This window comes from Barbus barbus, assembly GCF_936440315.1.
Source record: "Barbus barbus genome assembly, chromosome: 6".
In the NCBI taxonomy this organism is placed as follows: Eukaryota; Metazoa; Chordata; class Actinopteri; order Cypriniformes; family Cyprinidae; genus Barbus; species Barbus barbus.
Window position 1 is genome coordinate 36,646,279 of NC_136734.1, and position 19,757 is coordinate 36,666,035.

The window sequence follows — 19,757 nt, forward strand, 5'->3', positions numbered from 1 at the left end:
ATACTACCAATTGCTCCTAAATTTGTTTCCATTTCTTCAGTTTGTTTTGATGTCTTTTAACACAGTAGTTTCACAGTAATATGCAATTTTCTCTCTGTTCTTTTTCACTAGTGGCACTAAACAGAATTGCAAAAATAAGGATTTCAGAAGTTTTCAAACAGGTGTCCTGAACTCTGCCTGTCGGGCATTGTACAACAAACATGTAGTCCTGCCCCAGGTTCACACCACTGGTTGAATTAATAAATACTTTTACATGCATAGTTATAATGGAGTTCCAGCAGGTTTTTGTGGTTAGTTGAGTTAAGGTCCTTGCACACTGAGTCCAAAATTTTTGCATGTTTTTTTTTGTATTCATCATTCTTTCCTAACAAAATGCATGCTACGGATGCAAGAACGCAGAAAATAGTGTAGTCGTGATTGACACAACATGAGGTCGTATTTATTTTTTTAACGTGTGAAAATTTTGTGTGCAATGATCTTTAGTCTTGGTCTGTCTGTCCATGTATGCATGACACATATGGATACTCAAATATTTTGTACAGGCCATTTATTGTGTTTTGAAGCATGCGCTCAATGCCAAGGCCATTGTAATCCGATTAACATGTATGCTAGATAAAGCAAAAGTTCAATCACATTATCTAGATTTGTTAATCCCAAAAAACTGATTTATTTCAGTCAGACTAAAGCATTCACGTGACATTTATATAAATACAAATGACTGTTTTATTCCAGCTGAAATCAAGATGTTTATTGTGCATGTACTGTAAGTGTAACAGACGTAGGCAAGTAAGTGCTGGTGCGTGTAAACCTCACTCCCCTGATCTCAAAAAGAGGCTCTCTGGCGACTGACACTAGAGGCCGTGGCCTTTAGCCTCCTCGTTAGAGCGCCGGAGACCCCGCTCGGAGCGAGCCGAAGTAGAACCGGTTACATAAGCACTCCTAATGTTGTTGTTTCTGGCCAAAGAGCTGTTTCAGTAGAACTAAAGAGCCACATATTGTACACTACCATTCAAAGGTTTGCGTTTGGTGCAGTTTTGGTTTTGGAAGGTTTTTTTGGGGGGTTTTTTTCGAACTATTTTCTATTTCAGTTTATTTTAAAATATATTATTTTGATGGCAAAGATGAATTTTCAGAAGGCATTACTTAGCCTTCGGTGTCACACGATGATATTATGCTTATTTGCTCCTCAAGAAATACTTCTTATCACAGTTAAAAGCAGTTGTGTTTTCTGCATATTTAATTTTTTTTTTTGGAAACCATGATACTCTTTTCAAGATTATTTGAATAGAAAAAAACAGCATTACAATGTAACAGTCTTTACTGTCACTTTAAATCAATTTAATGCATCTTTGCTGAAGTAAGGTATTAATTCCTTTACAAAACCCTTTTGGAATGCTAGTTTATGTTTTAGAGTAATCTTTGAAAAATGTGTTTGCTTAGTTGTCTGTGCTCATTAAGAAAGTATTTTAATGTAAAATAAATTGAGATTTAATTCATTTGAATAAGCATTTCTCCCTTTCCTTGGCACATTTCCTTTATTGTAATAGCATGCACTCCTTTTTTCAGTGGCAGTTCGAGAAACTGTGTCCCATTAGAAAGTGATAATGTGATGGTTATTGCAGAGTAAATAGACTGATGGAGATGTAATAAAACAAGTAATGTCCCACATTGCTCACCTAGGTAGCGGGGTGCATAAAAAGCTGACTTTGTGCGTTCTGGTTCGATGATATGTTGAGAAGAAGGGGCCTGTGGCAGGGGAGCTTATTAGGTAGTGTGTGTGATCTAAAGCCTATTGAGACTGAACATGCTGGTGTGAATTTGACCGAAAGCTTTAGAGGAACATCAGCTGCTATTTTTAATCAGTTTTATTTGTTTTTCTTCCTGTTTTGCCTGTTTTCCCTCTGTTTCATCCTTATACGCTCCTCCACTTCTTTCTCTTGTTTCTCAGGGTGTTACTGCAGTGGTCTTGCTGATGAATGTGTGTTTGATGCAGAGCAGTACCGCAGCACGGGAAGTGGGGGGCGCTGTGTTGGCTGCAGGGAAAACACAGCTGGCCCTCACTGTGAGAGATGCAGAGAGAACTTCTTTAGATCCTTACTGCAGCAGACCTGCCAAAACTGTAACTGTAATGCAATGGGTGAGTTATACACACATACACAACAAACCAATTGTGCATCAGTCACACTCACTCACACTTTCACTGCTATCTTCTATCAAGCCCATGTAATCTTCAATCCTCACACACTCATGCAATTATACAGCTCTGAAGTGACTAGAGCTAAGAAAAGTCTCTCACACACAAATTCAAACATGGGTTTTCTTTTTATTATCGTTAATATTAACAAGTGCAAGAGTGATTAAAAAAAGCTTATTTAAAATATATCAAATATGCTGCCTATTGGTGTAATATTTAAATATTCATTTGCATTCGGATATTGCAATAATAATGGATTTAATTCCCAGAATGCCAGGGAAAAAATCGTGCACTTTTAAAATGATTTGTTGCTGTTTAATACATGCTAATTGTGTTCATCTTGTATCTGAAATATCTGATTTAGCTTCAGGTGGCAAAATGTGTGTATAAGATATGTTAAAATTAGTATTTATTAACCTTTATTGGCAGAATTTTTTTGACAAGGAAATTATTCTTTAATGCAACTGAAACTACTCCATGCACTATGAAGGCTATGAAAATCTGTCTTCTCGCTCTCTCTGTCTCTCTTCAGGCTCTGTGAGTTTGCAGTGTGATGCAGAGGGAGTGTGTATGTGCTGGCCGGGTGTGTCTGGTGTGAAGTGTGACATTTGCAAATCCGGTTTCCATTCTCTCGGCCCTGGTGGATGCAGGTAATGAGAGCGATAATATCCCTACCAAGAATTTGTCTTACGAGAAAAACATTTGATTTTTGCATGCAGAGTTCTGCAGAAATGTCTGACTAGTACATTTGAAAACTCACGCAGAGCAGAATTAGGCCAATATACTTCACACTCACCTTTGGAACAGAACAATACTGTGAATCGAATTCAATTTAATTGAATTACACTACAAATAAAACAATTATATCATCTTTTTGGAGACCTTTTAAGGCATGTCTAGCCCTAAAAAGACAGTACACCATTGCAGACTATCTGTAAACATTGAAAGATTCAAAAATGGAGAACAGCCTTGACGAGATATAGAACCAGCAGACACAGGAAAACATGTCTTCTACAAGAGGAAAGATTCTAAATCTTGTCCTATATCATATCAAAAGAAAAATATATAAAAACATTGTAATACTATAGTGCTTGTTTGTAAAAGTATGAGGAAACAGTTTCTTTTATAACATTATAAATATCTTTACTGACATTTTTGATACGTTTAATGAATCTATGCTGAATAAATATATTAATTTATTAAATCTAACTGACCCCAAGCTTTTGAACAGTAGTCTGTTTTTTTAAATTACATTTTAACTATACATTTGTGCATAGAAATTTCCACGTAACAGAGAGAACAGGAACAAAAACAAAATCAAAGGAAAAAATTACTTCTCAGTGTTTTACATTAGTATACAATATCACCTCTATATCTTCTATCAACACATTTTCAACTCCACATTTTGAAACTATCTATCTATCTATTCTATAAAAAATGATTTTTCAAGCCGTTTTGCTTGAAGAATACATATATTGACAGTGGAATGACAATATCATCCTTCGCTATCATCCTTTTCACAACTTTCCAAAAATGATTGGCTTCTTCACACTCCTATATACAATGGTATAGTGTACCTTTAAACTCACTGCATCTTAAGCAAGTGTCAGGGACATCCATCGATCTCTAGGCTTCCAACTTTCAGTTTGAAGAGTCGTTTGATCCTGACACCAGTTTATTGTATAATGATGAAATTAAACCTTTACTAAAACAATTCCTTGCCATTTTCCTTTCCAAAATAGACAATGATGGCATAGCAAGGGAATTATTTTGTGATTTGAGTATGACATTTCTTATTTGTAAATACTTAAAGAAATGTTTTGTAGAAATATTCATAGTGTGTATTAACTACAGTATTTCCTCAAATAACATTGCTAATGTATTTATCTGCTATCCTTTCAATGCCCTTGTCAGACCAAATCTTGAAGCCTGTGTCTAATCTACCTGGTTTAAACTTTGTATTGCCCCAAACGGGACTAAAACAAGAAAAAGGGTAAAAGGCACCTATTTTTTTTTCACATGATACCATACAACAATCATTTATATAACTATAGGGTTAGAAACATTTTATTTAAAGATCTTTCAATTCTGATTAACTTACATTTAAAGGCCAGCCAGATTTGATGGCAGATGATTCCATGCCCACCCAAGGTGGGCAGTCCTGAGATAAAAAAATAAATAAAAATAGGACAAATATAAAAGTGGAATATCTGTTATTTCAAATTAATTTAGTGATTTTTTTTTTTTTTTTTTTTTTTTGTAAATGTTGAAATAGATGTTCAGGGGGAGGCAGAGGAATGTAACGGTCATTTTTGTTGATTAATTTATGCCTCATATTAAATTTATTGTGTTAGAGTCTGTTACAGTTGTACTGTTACTTCTGTTACTGTTATTTTAATCATTTTAAGAAGGAAAGAAAAACATTTCAGTATTGAGCTGCGTACAGATTATATCCACCTGAGAAGATTTGCACTTTGTATGTGCTCATTCAGTGGCGCAAATAATGGTGTAATGCAGAAGAAAACACAGGAGAAAGGCAAACGACAAACTAAAATTTTATACACCACTACACTTTCATGTGGCCCATGTGGGTCACTGTTTTTGGGTGCAAATTATTTGGTTCACTGGAGCGAAACCTGAAAGAAAAAAGATGAAATGAGAGAGAAACGAGAGGAGGGAGGTTACTTGTCAGATAGGAGAATTATGTGTAATGGCAAGCCAGGTAAAACCGTGGTTTCAGGCCATGTAGCAGATCATAGGGAGATAAAAAAATAAATAAATAAATATTACATCCAACAGAGCACCTCTGACCTGAGGCCGTCAAACAAACTGACCCGCACACTACAGGCACATCAGTTGTGGCTCTCTCATCTGTATGTTCGTGTGTGTGTGTGTGTGTGTGTGTTCAAAAAGGTTGTGTGAGTGTGACAACAGGGGCAGTGTAGGAGTGTGTTCAGCCGAAGATGGACGCTGCCATTGCAAGACTAATGTGGAGGGTCAGTCCTGCAACAGGTGAACTACTGCTTCATATCATTGCTAATTACAACCCGAATGTTGGGACATTTTTTTTTTATTATTTGAATAAAATGAAAAGTAAAAGACTTTCAAATCACATGAGCCAATATTTTATTCACAGTAGAACATAGATAACATAACAAATGTTTAAACTGAGAAACTTTACAATTTTATGCACAAAATGAGCTCATTTCAAATTGTATACCTGCTACAGGTCTCAAAATAGTTGGGACGGGGGAATGTTTACCATGTTGTAGCATCTCCTCTTCTTTTCAAAACAGTTTGAAGACGTCTGGGCATTGAGGTTATGAGTTTCTGGAGTTTTGGTGTTGGAATTTGGTCCCACTCTTGCCTGATATAGGCTTTCAGCTGCTGAAGAGTTTGTGGTCGTCTTTGACGTATTTTTCATTTAATGATGCGCCAAATGTTCTCTATAGGTGAAAGTTCTGGACGGCAGGCAGGCCAGTTCAGCACCCGGACTCTTCTACTATGAAGCCATGCTGTTGTAATAGCTGCAGTATGTGGTTTTGCATTGTCCTGCTGAAATACACATCGTCTGGAGGGGAGAATATGTCGCTCTAAAACCTTTATATACCTTTCAGCATTCATAGTGCCTTCCAAAATGTGCAAGCTGCTCATACCGTATGCACTTATGCACCCCCATACCATCAGAGATACTGGCTTTTGAACTGAACGCTGATAACACCTTGGAAGCGCTCCCTCCTCTTTAGCCAGGAGGACACGGTATCTGTGATTTCCAACAAGAATGCCAAATTTGGACTCGTCTGACCATAGAACACTTTTCCAGACAGTTTGAAACAGTCCATTTTAAATGAGCCTTGGCCCACAGGACACAACGGCGCTTCTGGACCATGTTTCCATATGGCTTCCTTTTTGCGTGATAGAGCTTTAGTTGGCATCTGCAGATGGCATGGCGGATTGTGTTTACAGACAGTTGTTTCTGGAAGTATTCCTGGGCCCGTTTAGTAATGTCAATGACAGAATCATGCTGATTAGTGATGCAGTGTTGTCTGAGGGCCCGAAGACCACGGGCATCCAACAAAGGTCTTCAGCTTTGTCCCTTATGCACAGAGATTTCTCCAGTTTCTCTGAACTTAATTAAATTAATTAGTTGCTAGATGCTCTTCCAGCTGAATCTTTTCTAAATTTATTGGTTTTTCAGCCCGTTGTTGCCCCTGTGACAACTTTTTTGAGACCTGTAGCAGGCATAAAATTTAGTGGATAAAAGTGTAAAATTTATCACTTTAAACATTTGTTATGTTATCTATGTTCTATTGTGAATACAATATTGGCTCGTGATTTGAAAGTCTTTTAGTTTTCATTTTATTCAAATTTAATAAATGTCCCAACATTTCTGGAATACGGGTTGTACTTATATATTTACTCTGTTACTTAAAGAGATAGTTCATCCAAAAATTTTAATTCTGTCATCATTTACTCACCCTCAAGTTGGTCCAAACCTGTATGAATTTCTTTCTTCTGCTGAACATAGAAGATATTGTGAAGATACTGGTTAACTAAACAGTTTTTCAGTGTTTCAAACAGAATTACAATTTTTGTGTGAACTATTCCTTTAATAAGCTTCCTATTAGGTCACATCATACGCACATACACAAATAACTCCAGTTATAATAAATCAATGGAGAAATGCTGATTTGCACTCTTTTCTGCACACTGTAAGCTCAAGAAATAAGCACCACCTTTTTCAGATCTTTACATAAATTGTTTTGATAAATGTGAGGAAACCTGGACAATCTACCAGTGTACTGTATGTCTGCTTTGTGTGTCTTTATATGTGTTATAGGTGTAAACCAGGCTCTTTCAACCTCCAACTGCAAAATCCAGATGGCTGTAAAAAATGCTTTTGCTTTGGACACTCCCTCGCCTGTTTGTCCTCCAATCAGTACATGGCAATTAATATTACTTCAGACTTCCTAGAAGGTGATTTATCAAACATTTATACTGTTTTGACATGATTTACATTCTGAATATCAATGTTCACAATTCCTGCCTTCCACTGCAATCACACACTTCTTTCCTCACTCACTTTATCAGCATTTTTTATTATTATTTTTCAGGTAATAGTCGAGATATATAGTGGGGTCCAAAAGAACTGAGAGCACACACAAAAAAAAGTTTAAAATCAGATTGGTTTTGGGCTTTTTAACATTTTAAATGAGAGAAAAAAAATCTATGGTGCCAAATTGATTGATTATGTGATACTTTGTATAGAGGTTCTAGATACTAGATACAAGATACTCTTTAGATCATCTAAAATTATTTTGGTGAATATGACCATCAGGCTTTACACAAACATTTTGAGTTAAAGCAAAAGAGAGACAAACCAAATGCTAACACATTCTGAGTTTAACATTTTAATATTCCATGTAACATTTTGTTATGCTGATTCGATTTGTAAAGAACATTTCTGTATTAAACAATAAAAGCACAATGGAAGCACTTTCACCAATGATCTCAGACTTTGTTGTGTGTACTCTGTGTTCAGATCCAGATGGTTGGAAGGGTGTGTTCACCAGAGGGCACGAACAATCCCTCATCTGGAAGGAGGGAGAAGTCTATCTGTTGCCCTACAGAGAGGAGAATGGCTTCTACAAAGCACCTGGTAGGACAACAAATATACACTTCTTCTTAGAACATGTAAGAGTTGGCCTTCTTTGAAACTATTATAGACTAGTTATGAGATTTACAGTCTCTGTCACAACTGTTGAGTTATATAGTTTGCTGCCAATTACAATATTTTTACGACAAGGAAAATAAGGTAAACCTGTAAAATTGAACAGACATTTAAGTCTGTTATTTTCAGAGCAACTCTACTGAACCTACCATAGCTTATGGTTTGACTGTGTGTGGTAGTGTAATTTATTCAAAGCTTTCTTTTTTATGCAAACAAACAAACAGATGATAAACAATGGGCTAGAATTAGCACGCTTGGCCATAAATAGTAGTTTATAGAGCAGCCTTTGAAGATAAACCAGCTGTACAGGCCAGTCCAGAGAGGCTAGTTTTAGTCCAGGTCCCCTGAGTGTAGTGGACATGCTGAGGGGATTTACTCATCTACACAGCAATTTATCGCCACGTGGAGACACTTAGCCAAACCAACTTGGCTGCTCGCTCTGGGAGAAATCCTGTTAATAGCATGTCTTCATATCTCACGTAGTTTTTTGATGGATTACGAGTGGGGCATAGACAAATACACCATTACCAACACAACGTTATTGTACTGAATACTCTTGAAATAAACGAATGTGGCTTTTTTGCAGCATAAATTGAATAGTAAGGATTCATATGTATCCACAAGGTCCTAATGTGCGTGTTTAGTCCCATACATCTTTGTTTTCCCAAAATCGACTGGCCACAGAAATGCAGCATTGCCCTTTTTACAGCTCTTTGCAGCACTTGGTGCCGTTTCTCTTATCGCTACGGCACAGATCTTGTTTGTGCCATTCTGGCCGCTCGGCTAAAATGCGCCGAGATCTATTGCTCCCTCGATGCGTTCAACGATCTCATTTGCTCTCCTTCCCTCCCTCTGCTTTCCCACTGTTTTCTCGTCATTCACGTGCATTTGCTTTAGAGTACAGCTACCCTGACAACTGGAACAATATCCAAGGACTTTTTAGATTATCCTTTTCATGAACATCACTCTGATTTGCGATGTGCTCTTTATTTGGATCTTTAATGCTTTTTACACAGCACCGGTCTCGGTGGAGAGGAAATTTTGATGTGAAGGAGGAACGTTTTCCTGATTAAGTCTGTCTTGAGTATTGGAGGGAGGAGTGTGTGTTTGTGTGCGAATGTTTCTTAACTTGAATAGCTCATCTAGCTGGGCACAGCTTTGGGCTTTTGACACCGCTGAGGCTGCCATGTCAACAGAGGGGTGAGACGAGATACCATAGCCAAGCAGCCAAGCCAAGAGTTTAGCTGGCTGACTGAGCCAGACTGTGTGTGTGATCTCCCCAGAGGTACATCTGCTCCATGGTGAGAGGACAGAGTGGAACATTTATCATAGCTTTGAGGAGAAAACAACATGTCACACACACGCGCCCTCATATAAACACACATACACACCTCCCAAAAGCTGGTCGCAAGCTGTCTTGGAGTCACAAACACAGATGGAGAGAAACGGAGGTCGCTGTGAGATTAGAGTTAGGGATGGGTGTTGGAGGGAGATCTAAACGTCTCCCGTCCTCAGAGAGATTCATCCAGGTACCACATTGTGTCCATGAACAACTTGGCCCGTGCACCCTGACAGCCAACCATATGCCTGGCATAAATCTCTCCGGCAATCAGAATTTGCTGGTGAACCGTATCAAATGTGATCAACTGAGACAAGTGGCACAAATTAGGCTCAATCCTTTAATCACTGAGATTGATTTAAACCCGGGGTTTAATCGTGATATCCAACCCAACTTCTCCTCCCGTATTTAAGATTGTACTGATAATAAAACGCAGAAATATCAATAGAACTGCAGCAATAAGGCCAGACTCCTCTGTTAAGGTCTGATATATGCTGCATTGATGCTGCCGCTGGGTTTTTTAGTATAGTGGGTGGCGTGGGATGACACCGGGAAAAAGTGCTAGCACACCTCACTGTGGTTGCAATGAGGTAAATACTGAATAAATACCTGATTTATAAGCCTGTCCACCATCACTGACTGATCTGCATCTCTTCTGTGTAACAGCTGGAGGATCTTCACTGTGTAACTTAAAGGGACAGTTCACCTGAAAATTACAATTCCGTAATTTATTCACCCTATGTTGTTCCAAAGGTGACTTACTTTCTTCTGCAGAACATGAAGATATTTTGAAGAATGTTGGTAACTAAACAGTTTGGGGACCATTGATTTCCATTTTATGGACAAAAAAACTAAATGAGAGTAATTTAATTTTGGGGGAACTATCCCTTTAATAGAGCTTTAGGAAATACAGAAACTCTTTTAGCAGTTTATTTTTCCTCTTAATCACAATCCCTTAATCAGTATAGACTTTATATGCTGGGATCCAAACAAAAATGAGGCTGTAAGAGAGAGAAGTACAGTTGCATAATATTTTAATATATATGTAATATTTTAATATATTTTTCATTTTTGTGTTGCATTTTTATTGTGTAATTATGTACAGTATAAACAAATATTAAATATTTAATTATAATTAAAATTATGCATTAAAAATAAAATGTTGACATGAATTTAAATGGATAGTTCTCTCAAAAAATTTAAATCATGCCATTTGAAAACTGTATGACTTTCTTTCTTCTTTGGAACATAAAAGAAGATATTTTGAAAAATGCTTCAGTGTGTAACAGCACGGCCAGGCTCTCATCCCACTCAACTCCCACGATCAGCCTCACCTGCATTCTTAATCACTCACACCTGCACCTCGTCACCACCGTCATCAAGGACACTTTAAAATCACTCACCTCAGTCACAGTAGCTGTCCGATCTCGTTGCTTCAATGTGGACTCCTCTACAACACACCATAAGCCGATGAGTATACCGTCTGACTATTTACCTCTTAGACTTACCTTCTGTTCTCCGTCCTGTTGTCTCCCCTGTCTGCAGACTCGTCTCGGTTGGGAATTACCTCATCTGACTCTGGCTCTCTTCATCTGTCTCGCTCCGTCAACCTGTGAAGCAAAAGGACAGTATCAGTTCAGTTGCCTGACTCTCAGACATCAAGCCTCAAGATATAGTACTAACCTCTCATCACGATCTGCTGCACCTTCACTTTGGAAATAAAGTCACAGTGTTATCACTTACCTTTGTGTCCAGCTGCTTCTGTGACAGAAGATCGGACCTTCACCGTTAAAAAGATGAATCCCACTTTTGATCCGGAATCAGCCCTACTCTCCATCGCCCAAGAAGATCGCTCCATGGAAGAGTATGTTGAGGAATTCCTCCAACTCGCTAGTCAGGTGCGGTGGAACGACGGGACGTTAAAGGTCATATTCTGGACTGGCCTAAACGATTAGCTTTATTCCCAATCACCAGCTGTCACAAACCCTGCCTCGCTTTCAAATTTATAAACCAGGTGCTGTTATTGGCCGACTCTCCCTTCACCGTAGGCGCAACAGTCGAGAACCATCCAACCACTCCAATCTCCAAATCTACCCCAGTAGAGCGAACCACCATTTCGAAGTGCCACTCAAACCAGATCGTGACCAAGAGGATACAGCCGCCGCGCTCCGCGGCATTCCCGTGTGCCCGAAAATGGGTGTCCAGCAGCGCTGACCTGGGGGCTAAGGTTTCAGACCCATGCTTAACATCTGTCCGGTCAGCGCTGAAATCTACCCCTAGTTTCTCAAACCCGCCGCCGATCGTGGCCAAGGCAAGCCCACCTGAGTTCCCACTGGTTCCGCCCAGCTCTTCTTCGTCTCCGCTGGTTCCGCCCAGCTCTTCTTCGTCTCTGCTGGTTCCGCCCAGCTATCCTTCATCTCCGCTGGTTCCGTCCAGCTCCGCGCTACAAGAGCGCACCTCTGAATCCGCGCTTTCAGAGCGCCCCCAAGAATCTAGTTATCAAGCCACGGCCAGGAGTGCCGATCCCGATCCCCGAGAATCCCGTTCTCAAGCCTCGGCCAGGAGTGCCGATCCCGAATCCAGTTCTCAAGACACGGCCAGGAGTGCCGATCCCGAATCCAGTTCTCAAGCCACGGCCAGGAGTGCCGATCCCGAATCACAAGAATCCAGTTCTCAAGCAACAGCCAGGAGTGCTGATCCCGAATCCCGAGAATCCAGTTCTCAATCCACGGCCAGGAGTGCCGAATCCAGTTCTCTAGTCACGGCCAGGAGAGCCGATCCCAAATCCAGTTCTCAAGCCACGGCCAGGAGTGCCGATCCCGAATCCAGTTCTCAAGCCACAGCCAGGAGTGCCGATCCTGAATCCAGTTCTAAAGCCACGGCCAGGAGTGCCGATCCCGAATCACAAGAATCCAGTTCTCAAGCAACGGCCAGGAGTGCTGATCCCGAATCCCGAGAATCCAGTTCTCAATCCACGGCCAGGAGTGCCGAATCCAGTTCTCTAGTCACGGCCAGGAGAGCCGATCCCAAATCCAGTTCTCAAGCCACGGCCAGGAGTGCCGATCCCGAATCCAGTCCTCTAGTCACGGCCAGGAGAGCCGATCCCGCATCCAGTTCTCAAGCCACGGCCAGGAGAGCGGATCCCGAATCCAGTTCCCAAGTCACGGCCTGGAGAGCCGATCCCGAGAATCCAGTTCCCAAGCCACGGCCAGGAGAGCCGATCCCGAATCCAGTTCTCAAGCCACGGCCAGGAGTGCCGATCCCGAATCCAGTTCTCAAGCCACGGCCAGGAGTGCCGATCCCGAATCCAGTTCTCTAGTCACGGCCAGGAGAGCCAATCCCGAATCCCGAGAATCCAGTTCTCTAGTCACGGTCAGGAGAGCCGATCCCGAATCCAGTTCCCAAGTCACGGCCTGGAGAGCCGATCCCGAATCCCGAGAATCCTGTTCTCAAGTCACGGCCAGGAGCGCCGTTCCTGATCTTCAAGTGTCCGCGCCGCAAGAGCGCTCCACAGCTCCACAGAGTCCGCGCCACAAGAGCGCCCTCCTGTGTCTCCGCTGGTCCTGTCCAGCTCTCCTTCGTCTTCGCTGGTTCCGTCCAGCTCTGCTCCTCCAGAGCGCCCTCCAAAGCCCTCTCCTCCTGAGCGTTCCCATGAACCTGCTCCTCCAGTATGGCCGCCAGAGGGGAACGTTCCCAAATAAAAAAAATTTGGGGGGGGGGGGCATATAGCCTCAGTCTGTGTGGCCAGGCCAAAGGCCAAGGCCACAAAGGACCCCGATCCGCCATGGCATGCCGAGTCTCCTGATCCTCCCTGGAGGTTTCCCTTATCTCCTCCCTGTCCTGGCCTGCTCCAGCCTCCAGGGCGCCCGCCCCCCCCCCCCCTCCCCGATGTTACTGTTATGGTGCGGGGCGCACCTTCCGGGACGGGGAGATACTGTGACAGCACGGCCAGGCTCTCATCCCACTCAACTCCCACGATCAGCCTCACCTGCGTTCTTAATCACTCACACCTGCACCTCGTCACCACCATCATCAAGGACACTTTAAAATCACTCACCTCAGTCACAGTAGCTGTCCGATCTCGTTGCTTCAACTTGGACTCCTCTACAACACACCACAAGCCGATGAGTATACCTTCTGACTACTTGCCTCTTAGACTTACCTTCTGTTCTCCGTCCTGTTGTCTCCCCTGTCTGCAGACTCGTCTCGGTTGGGAATTACCTCATCTGACTCCGGCTCTCTTCATCTGTCTCGCTCCGTCAACCTGTGACGCAAAAGGACAGTATCAGTTCAGTTTCCTGACTCTCAGACATCAAGCCTCAAGATATAGTACTCACCTCTCATCACGATCTCCTGCGCCTTCACTTTGGAAATAAAGTCACAGTGTTATCACTTACCTTTGTGTCCGGCTGCTTCTGTGACAGTGTTGTTGTTGCTGTTTTAACATGACAATGGAAGTCAAAACTGTTAGTGTTCCAAAGAAGAAAAGGGCATACATTCATTTTGGAACCAAATGAGGGTGATTAAATGACAGAATTTAACTATCCATCTGCATAGTGTTGAATGGACTGAACTCACAGCTTTGCTTTCATTCGCACCACATTGACTATGTCGTCTACCCAGTCTGAGTTTTATTGCAACTGTTTAAACATTGAATGTTAAAAATAAATTGTTTCATTTCCGTTCGTTTAGAGATTATTTCTTCACATTCTGCCCTTTAAAGTACAAACCAAAAACCCCAGAAAGATGTAGAAAATGTATTTCAGCAGGCCTCTCCCTATAAAAACGACCCAGATGCTCAATCCATCCCCTCAGAGGGATTGTTTGTGTGAAGCTGGGGAAATTTAATTGAGGCTCAGTGGGTTTAATTGAGTCAGGGAAAAGTTAAAGCCTGGATTGATTGTTAAGTTTGATGGCGGCTCGCTAAATGTCACCAGGCTTTGTCGTCGTGGTGACGATTAATTTGTTTGTCTGAGAGAGGGTTAACACCTCCATTTAATCGAATCTGATCTTGAAGAGATGGGAGTTAAACAGGTAGCGCGGAAAGCTGTGAGGGATACGATATTCTTTTGAACTGCTAACACTACTTTTATATTATATTTTCTCATTTCTAGCTTCAGTTGTTTCACCAGACTCAGATCGTCGAGTTTCTCCAGAGAATCTGTTTCGGGTGTTGGAAAAAAAAAAAACACCCACTGTAGATATTTTTTTTCGAAGTTAAAATTTGCCTCAGCATCTCTATGGGTGCTGGAATTTGTGAACAAGCTCTCATAGCGTTCTATCAGACCTGAAAACAAGAATCCAACAGGTACAGAACATTTTAGCCTCCTTTTGTTGAAGTTGACTCATACTTGTCTCTGCATGTGGAACGGCAGGGGGCGGAGAAGAAAACACACTCCTGCTAAGTATCTAACAAGCTTTCAGGTTGTCGGGGCTTAGAATGTTGAACAGCTCTTTGTTTCAGGTGAAGCATGTGGCGCCGTGCATGTATTTCAGGGTTCTGTTCGAGGATGAAGAGATGATGGGAACAAGAAACTCCTGGGGTGCCACATAATGCTCCAATGAGAGATTTGATCCCACAGAGCGGCTAATGCTTTAGATAACAGGAAGGACAATCGTTTTGGTATGATATGTGTGTTGACTTTTGACAGTATGCAAAGAATTATGAATCACCTTGCCACGTATTCCATTACAGCATCACAATTAGACAAGTAAATGTTTTGAATGTGTGTATTTTTTAAAACGTTGGAATTAATATTTTCTGTTACTTCACACATTAAATTACAGATTCTGAAATGGGTAACTAAAGTTTAAGGAGCCACGGAATGCATTTTATTGCTTTTTTGCATTTATTTTGCCTTGTAAAGGCAAGATGTGTGAATGGCCTCTAAGACAAAAGTATGGAGAGTAAAAGAAAAGGAAAGGTTGACATTACTGAACCTCTATGCCTAAGCAGAGCATCTAATCACCACCAGCAGGTGTAGGTGTTTCTCTCAAAGTCCCAATACAATAAAACAATTTTACTGTAACCACTGGCTATTCTGTTGTCTTGGGAAAAAATGTACAGTCTGTCTTTCCTTTAGCTCACCCTCTCCATCCTATTCTATCACATTTTTCACAGGTATTACTATCGCTTTATGTCCTGAGATGTGTAACTCATCTCTGGAAAATGTTCTTCGACTGAAGCAAGCATTAACTTCTGTGAGGAGTAAAGACTAACCGCCTACAGATACAGTGGCCCCAAGGAGGAATTATGGTCCTGCGAGACCCTTGGGCAGCAGCTGCTTGGAGGCGCCCCATCAAAAAAAATAATTAAACTCACACATAACCACCTTGGGATGGGTGTAAGCATTATTTAAAAGGGTGTGCTGTATGAGAACTTACAAAGAATTCAAGTAAGATAAAACAAGATTTTTATGGTATGTAATTTTGCCTCAATCATAATTTTGACTTTATATCTCAGAATTTATTCTCATAATTGCATTTTATATTAGCTGACACTTTTATTATATATTATTTAAATATTAATTATTATATATTGGAATTAATAACTTAGTTTTTTCATTGCCTTGCACCTTTTTTTAATTGATGATTTATTTGAACAGTTTTTTCAAGTGCTGGCTCACTGTTTGCTATATCACTTTTACATTTGCAGTGCCTTGTCGCACTGCAGGCATCTCAACTTGAAGCTCCTGGAGGCAATAATCTATACATGATTAACATTTACAAAAACTTACATTTCAATGCAATTGTTTTTAAATATCATATTTCATTGATACTTGTTCATTGGATGGTTTAACTTTTGCAGAGCTCAAAAACAAATTTTTGCATCATGCAAATTAATTTGGAATGCATTAAAAAAAAAGCATTTGCATTTTTCTGCAAAAAGCCACTATGTTTGCACAGTAACCTCAGAAAATGGATAAAGCCACTGCACAGTATCTATACATAAATATAGAATAAGAACACAAGCCCAGTGCTATTGAATTTATAAATGAGATTCAGTACCACATGCTTCTGCATTCTCTGCTGGCATTTTAAAAACTACTTCTACAAAAGGAATGTAGTAGAGCTAATGACAAGCTTGACTGCTGATGCTATTTAAAATGTGCCAGCTACTTAACATCCACTCTGGCCTTTTCTATATTACAGACTTATTCAATGGAGATGACTCTATGAGCTTCGATATATATATATATATATATATATATATATATATATATTTTATATATTATATATATATTATATACACACAGTATATATGTATGAATGTGTGTGTGTGTGTGTGTGTGTGTGTGTGTGTGTGTGTGTGTGTGTGTGTGTCCGTACATGTGAATTTTAGTGGAAGCTCAGCATGGGATTCTTTTTCTTTGAAGTCTTGTTAAAGCTCTTTAATGAGGCTGGAAGATATGAGTGGCAATTATGTTCATCCTCTTGCACTCTCTTGCATATAGAGGTACAAACACAATAAGATCAGAGAGATACAACCGTCTTTTTTCTCCAAAGCAGAAAAATCCACTTTCTTTCTGTAAACTGAACATTTTGGCCTCCTATTATATTTTTACAGTTGTTATCTTTCACAGTCACACACTCTTCATTGTGTCGATGTTTATCTTTGGTAATCGGGTCGTTGCGGCTCAGTGGCTGGTGTAATGTGCTGGTAATCTGCAGTTTGTGAGTTTGTGTTCCAGAAAATTCTGCGCTGCCCTTGAGCAAACCACTTAACTCAATTCACAGCCCAGTTGTTGCTATCAGATAGATGTTACACTCATGTTTGGTTCACACAATGGTCATACAAATTGGAAAATGCACAGTACATGTTAAATGTTTTATCTTTATATTGCAGATAAATATCTGGGGAACAGGTTGCTAAGTTACGGAAGCACACTTAGCGTGTCATTTACGGCTGAGCTAGAGGAACTCTTGCCCAGAAGTGTGACCGTGATGCTGGAGGGCTCTGGAATATCAGCTACTGCTGATTTGTACTCTCAACAGGAGATTTATTCCCCATTGGAGAAGACGCCCATCAACACTTTCACTCTCAGGTGTGTGTGAGTGAGTGTGTTATTCCCTACTATTTGCTAACATGTGGGCAGATAGTGAATACATTGCTTAAATATGGCACATGGGTTAAAAGGCATTCAAAGATCAGATTTGGCTTGAACATTTCAAACTTAAACTACTTGGAGGTCTGGCAGGAATATTTCTAATACGTATTCATGTTAAATTTCACTGTGCTTATGTAAATGGACAGAAATCGCTTATCAGATCACTTCTCTGCCTCATTTTGGCCTCATCTGTACGCTGTATAAAGACATTGCAGATAGTAAGAGTAGCATACTATACCAAATTTAGCCAAGATTTTAAGTAGGTGTTTAAAGCAACATAATTGAAAGGGTAATTCAATTATGCCTCATTGTGTGCTGTTAACAATGATCTGATCACTTTGTGTGTGAATAACTAAGCCAAACAATCTTCCCACACAAGTATGTGTTGTGATTTTATATTTTCACGGAATCCTTTATTCTAGTTTTTATAGAGTGGATGCAGGTACTTTCCTTCACCAATAATTATAAATGTGTGAACAGCAGTAATAAACATAAGAAAACAATTGTGATTTCAGTCATGATATCTCTGTGTGTGCGCCATGTACGTCAGAATATGGCAATTTTACTTAGCAGTGTTTTACTAACCTCAAGCTTTTCTGTTCATACAAGCATGTAAATTTGCATTTATTGTTTTGACAGGCACTATCAGAGTGACAAGAAAATTCATATATTTTGTGACTCACTCATACCGAGAGACTTTCTTGATTCCGTTGGCTTAAACTGACTAGACCTAGTGTGCCTTAATGAAGAGCCTCAGTTTTACATAAAGTCTGAGGAGTGCTGTTTTCTCTTGAAAAACTCTGCCATGGTCACTTTAGCAGACACAGTCACGTGTTTCTAACTATTATCTCTCTGCTTTCTGGTCTCCAGGTTAACAGAGAAGAGTGTAAATCCATCTATTGCCCCATTTGAGTTTCTCCGAATGCTGTACAATCTAACCTTACTACATATCAGCAATGCAGGAGGCCAGAACTGTAAGTCATTGTTTATATATGCATATATATATATATATAAATATGTTGTTTATATGTTTGTATATGTGTGTGTTGTGCTATTGTGTAAGGAAAAGGCATGAACTGAAATTAGACAGAAATGCAGTCATTAAAGACTAAAAGAAATTGATTTAAAATGTCAAGGGAACATGCATTTCTAACTTGGCAGTATGACTGTAATCAGCCATCGATTAGTAGTCTAGTGAAGCCTGGAACTTTGTTCATGGCCCCCAGTACGTTCCTGGCCTGTGATTGTGTTTGGTGATTGCCTTTCATTGTGGCATGATTTCTGTGCTCATTGTTTACATGATATGCAGTGATGTACTTGCCAGTTGGAAAATGTCACACACTGGAATTCAATACAGTTTAGTGGATTATAGGTACGAATGTTCCCATTCTAGCATGAATTCAGTGTTTTATTTATTTAAACGTAAATCACCATGCTGTATTTCCTTAGAAATACAGCATGGTGTATTTTTATTTATTTTTTTACTTTCAAAAAAAAAATAATAATAATGTAATGATGATTTTGCATTTAATTCTGGAAAATGAATGACAATTAGGTTTATTGAACATTACTCCTGTGCAATGACTGTGTTTCAGTGTAGCATAAGTTGAGTTTGCATTTGTTATATTCATTCCTGTTTTTATTTAGTTTTAGAGGGTTAAGAGATGTGCCAAAAGGGTACTTGTGATCTTACAAGAGTACATAAAGAACTGGGGCCGGTTGCAGACTTGTCATAATTTTTTATATTCAGTTATGAAAGGATGCACCAAAATGAAAATTCTTGGCCGAAGCCAAACTAAAAGAAACACTGGGGTGAAGGCCGAATGCCGAACATGGTTTTTCGCATTTCTTTTCCCCCAAAATTTGTTTTGCCATTTTTTACAATTGCATAAATTAAATAGCCAAAATGTGCTTTTTACAGTTTTTTTCCTGCTTTTCAAATAAAAAATAAATTACAAACAACAATTATATTTACTTAACAATTAAAGCTGCAGTCCGTAACTTTTTTTGGTTAAAAATCATCCGAAATCAATATTGGAGAAGGTACATAACCAGCCAGTGTTCAAAACTATCGCCTTACTTTAGCCCAATTCACAAATGTTGTGAATCCACCATCTTGCTGGAAAAACTCAGGGAACGTGCCAGCTTCAGTGCATAAAGAGGGAAACACATCATCATGTAGCAATTTCAAATATCCAGTGGCCTTGAGGTTTCCATTGATGGTGCACCACCACATTATGGGTGCCAGGTCCGAGCATTCCTAGATGAACAGTTTCCTGGAAAGTGGATTGGTCGTCGTGGGCCAGTTGAATGGCCCCCAAGGTCTCCCGATCTGACCCCCTTAGAAGAGTGGGAGAAGAGGGTTGCATTGAACACATTTTATAA

The 19,757-nt window shown here is 40.0% G+C and overlaps 1 protein-coding gene across 1 annotated transcript in view; it reads left to right on the forward strand.

Annotated features, from left to right (window-relative positions):
- The window catches only part of LOC306871197 (laminin subunit gamma-3-like), a 74,851-nt gene that overhangs the window by 32,453 nt on the left and 22,641 nt on the right, over positions 1 to 19,757 (forward strand). Inside the window, exons 5-11 of the mRNA XM_079418971.1 lie at positions 1,949 to 2,137; positions 2,727 to 2,844; positions 5,108 to 5,206; positions 7,035 to 7,171; positions 7,737 to 7,853; positions 17,111 to 17,309; positions 18,243 to 18,346. Coding sequence (XP_079275097.1) covers positions 1,949 to 2,137; positions 2,727 to 2,844; positions 5,108 to 5,206; positions 7,035 to 7,171; positions 7,737 to 7,853; positions 17,111 to 17,309; positions 18,243 to 18,346 — 963 coding nt within the window. The remainder of the gene's footprint in view (positions 1 to 1,948; positions 2,138 to 2,726; positions 2,845 to 5,107; positions 5,207 to 7,034; positions 7,172 to 7,736; positions 7,854 to 17,110; positions 17,310 to 18,242; positions 18,347 to 19,757) is intronic.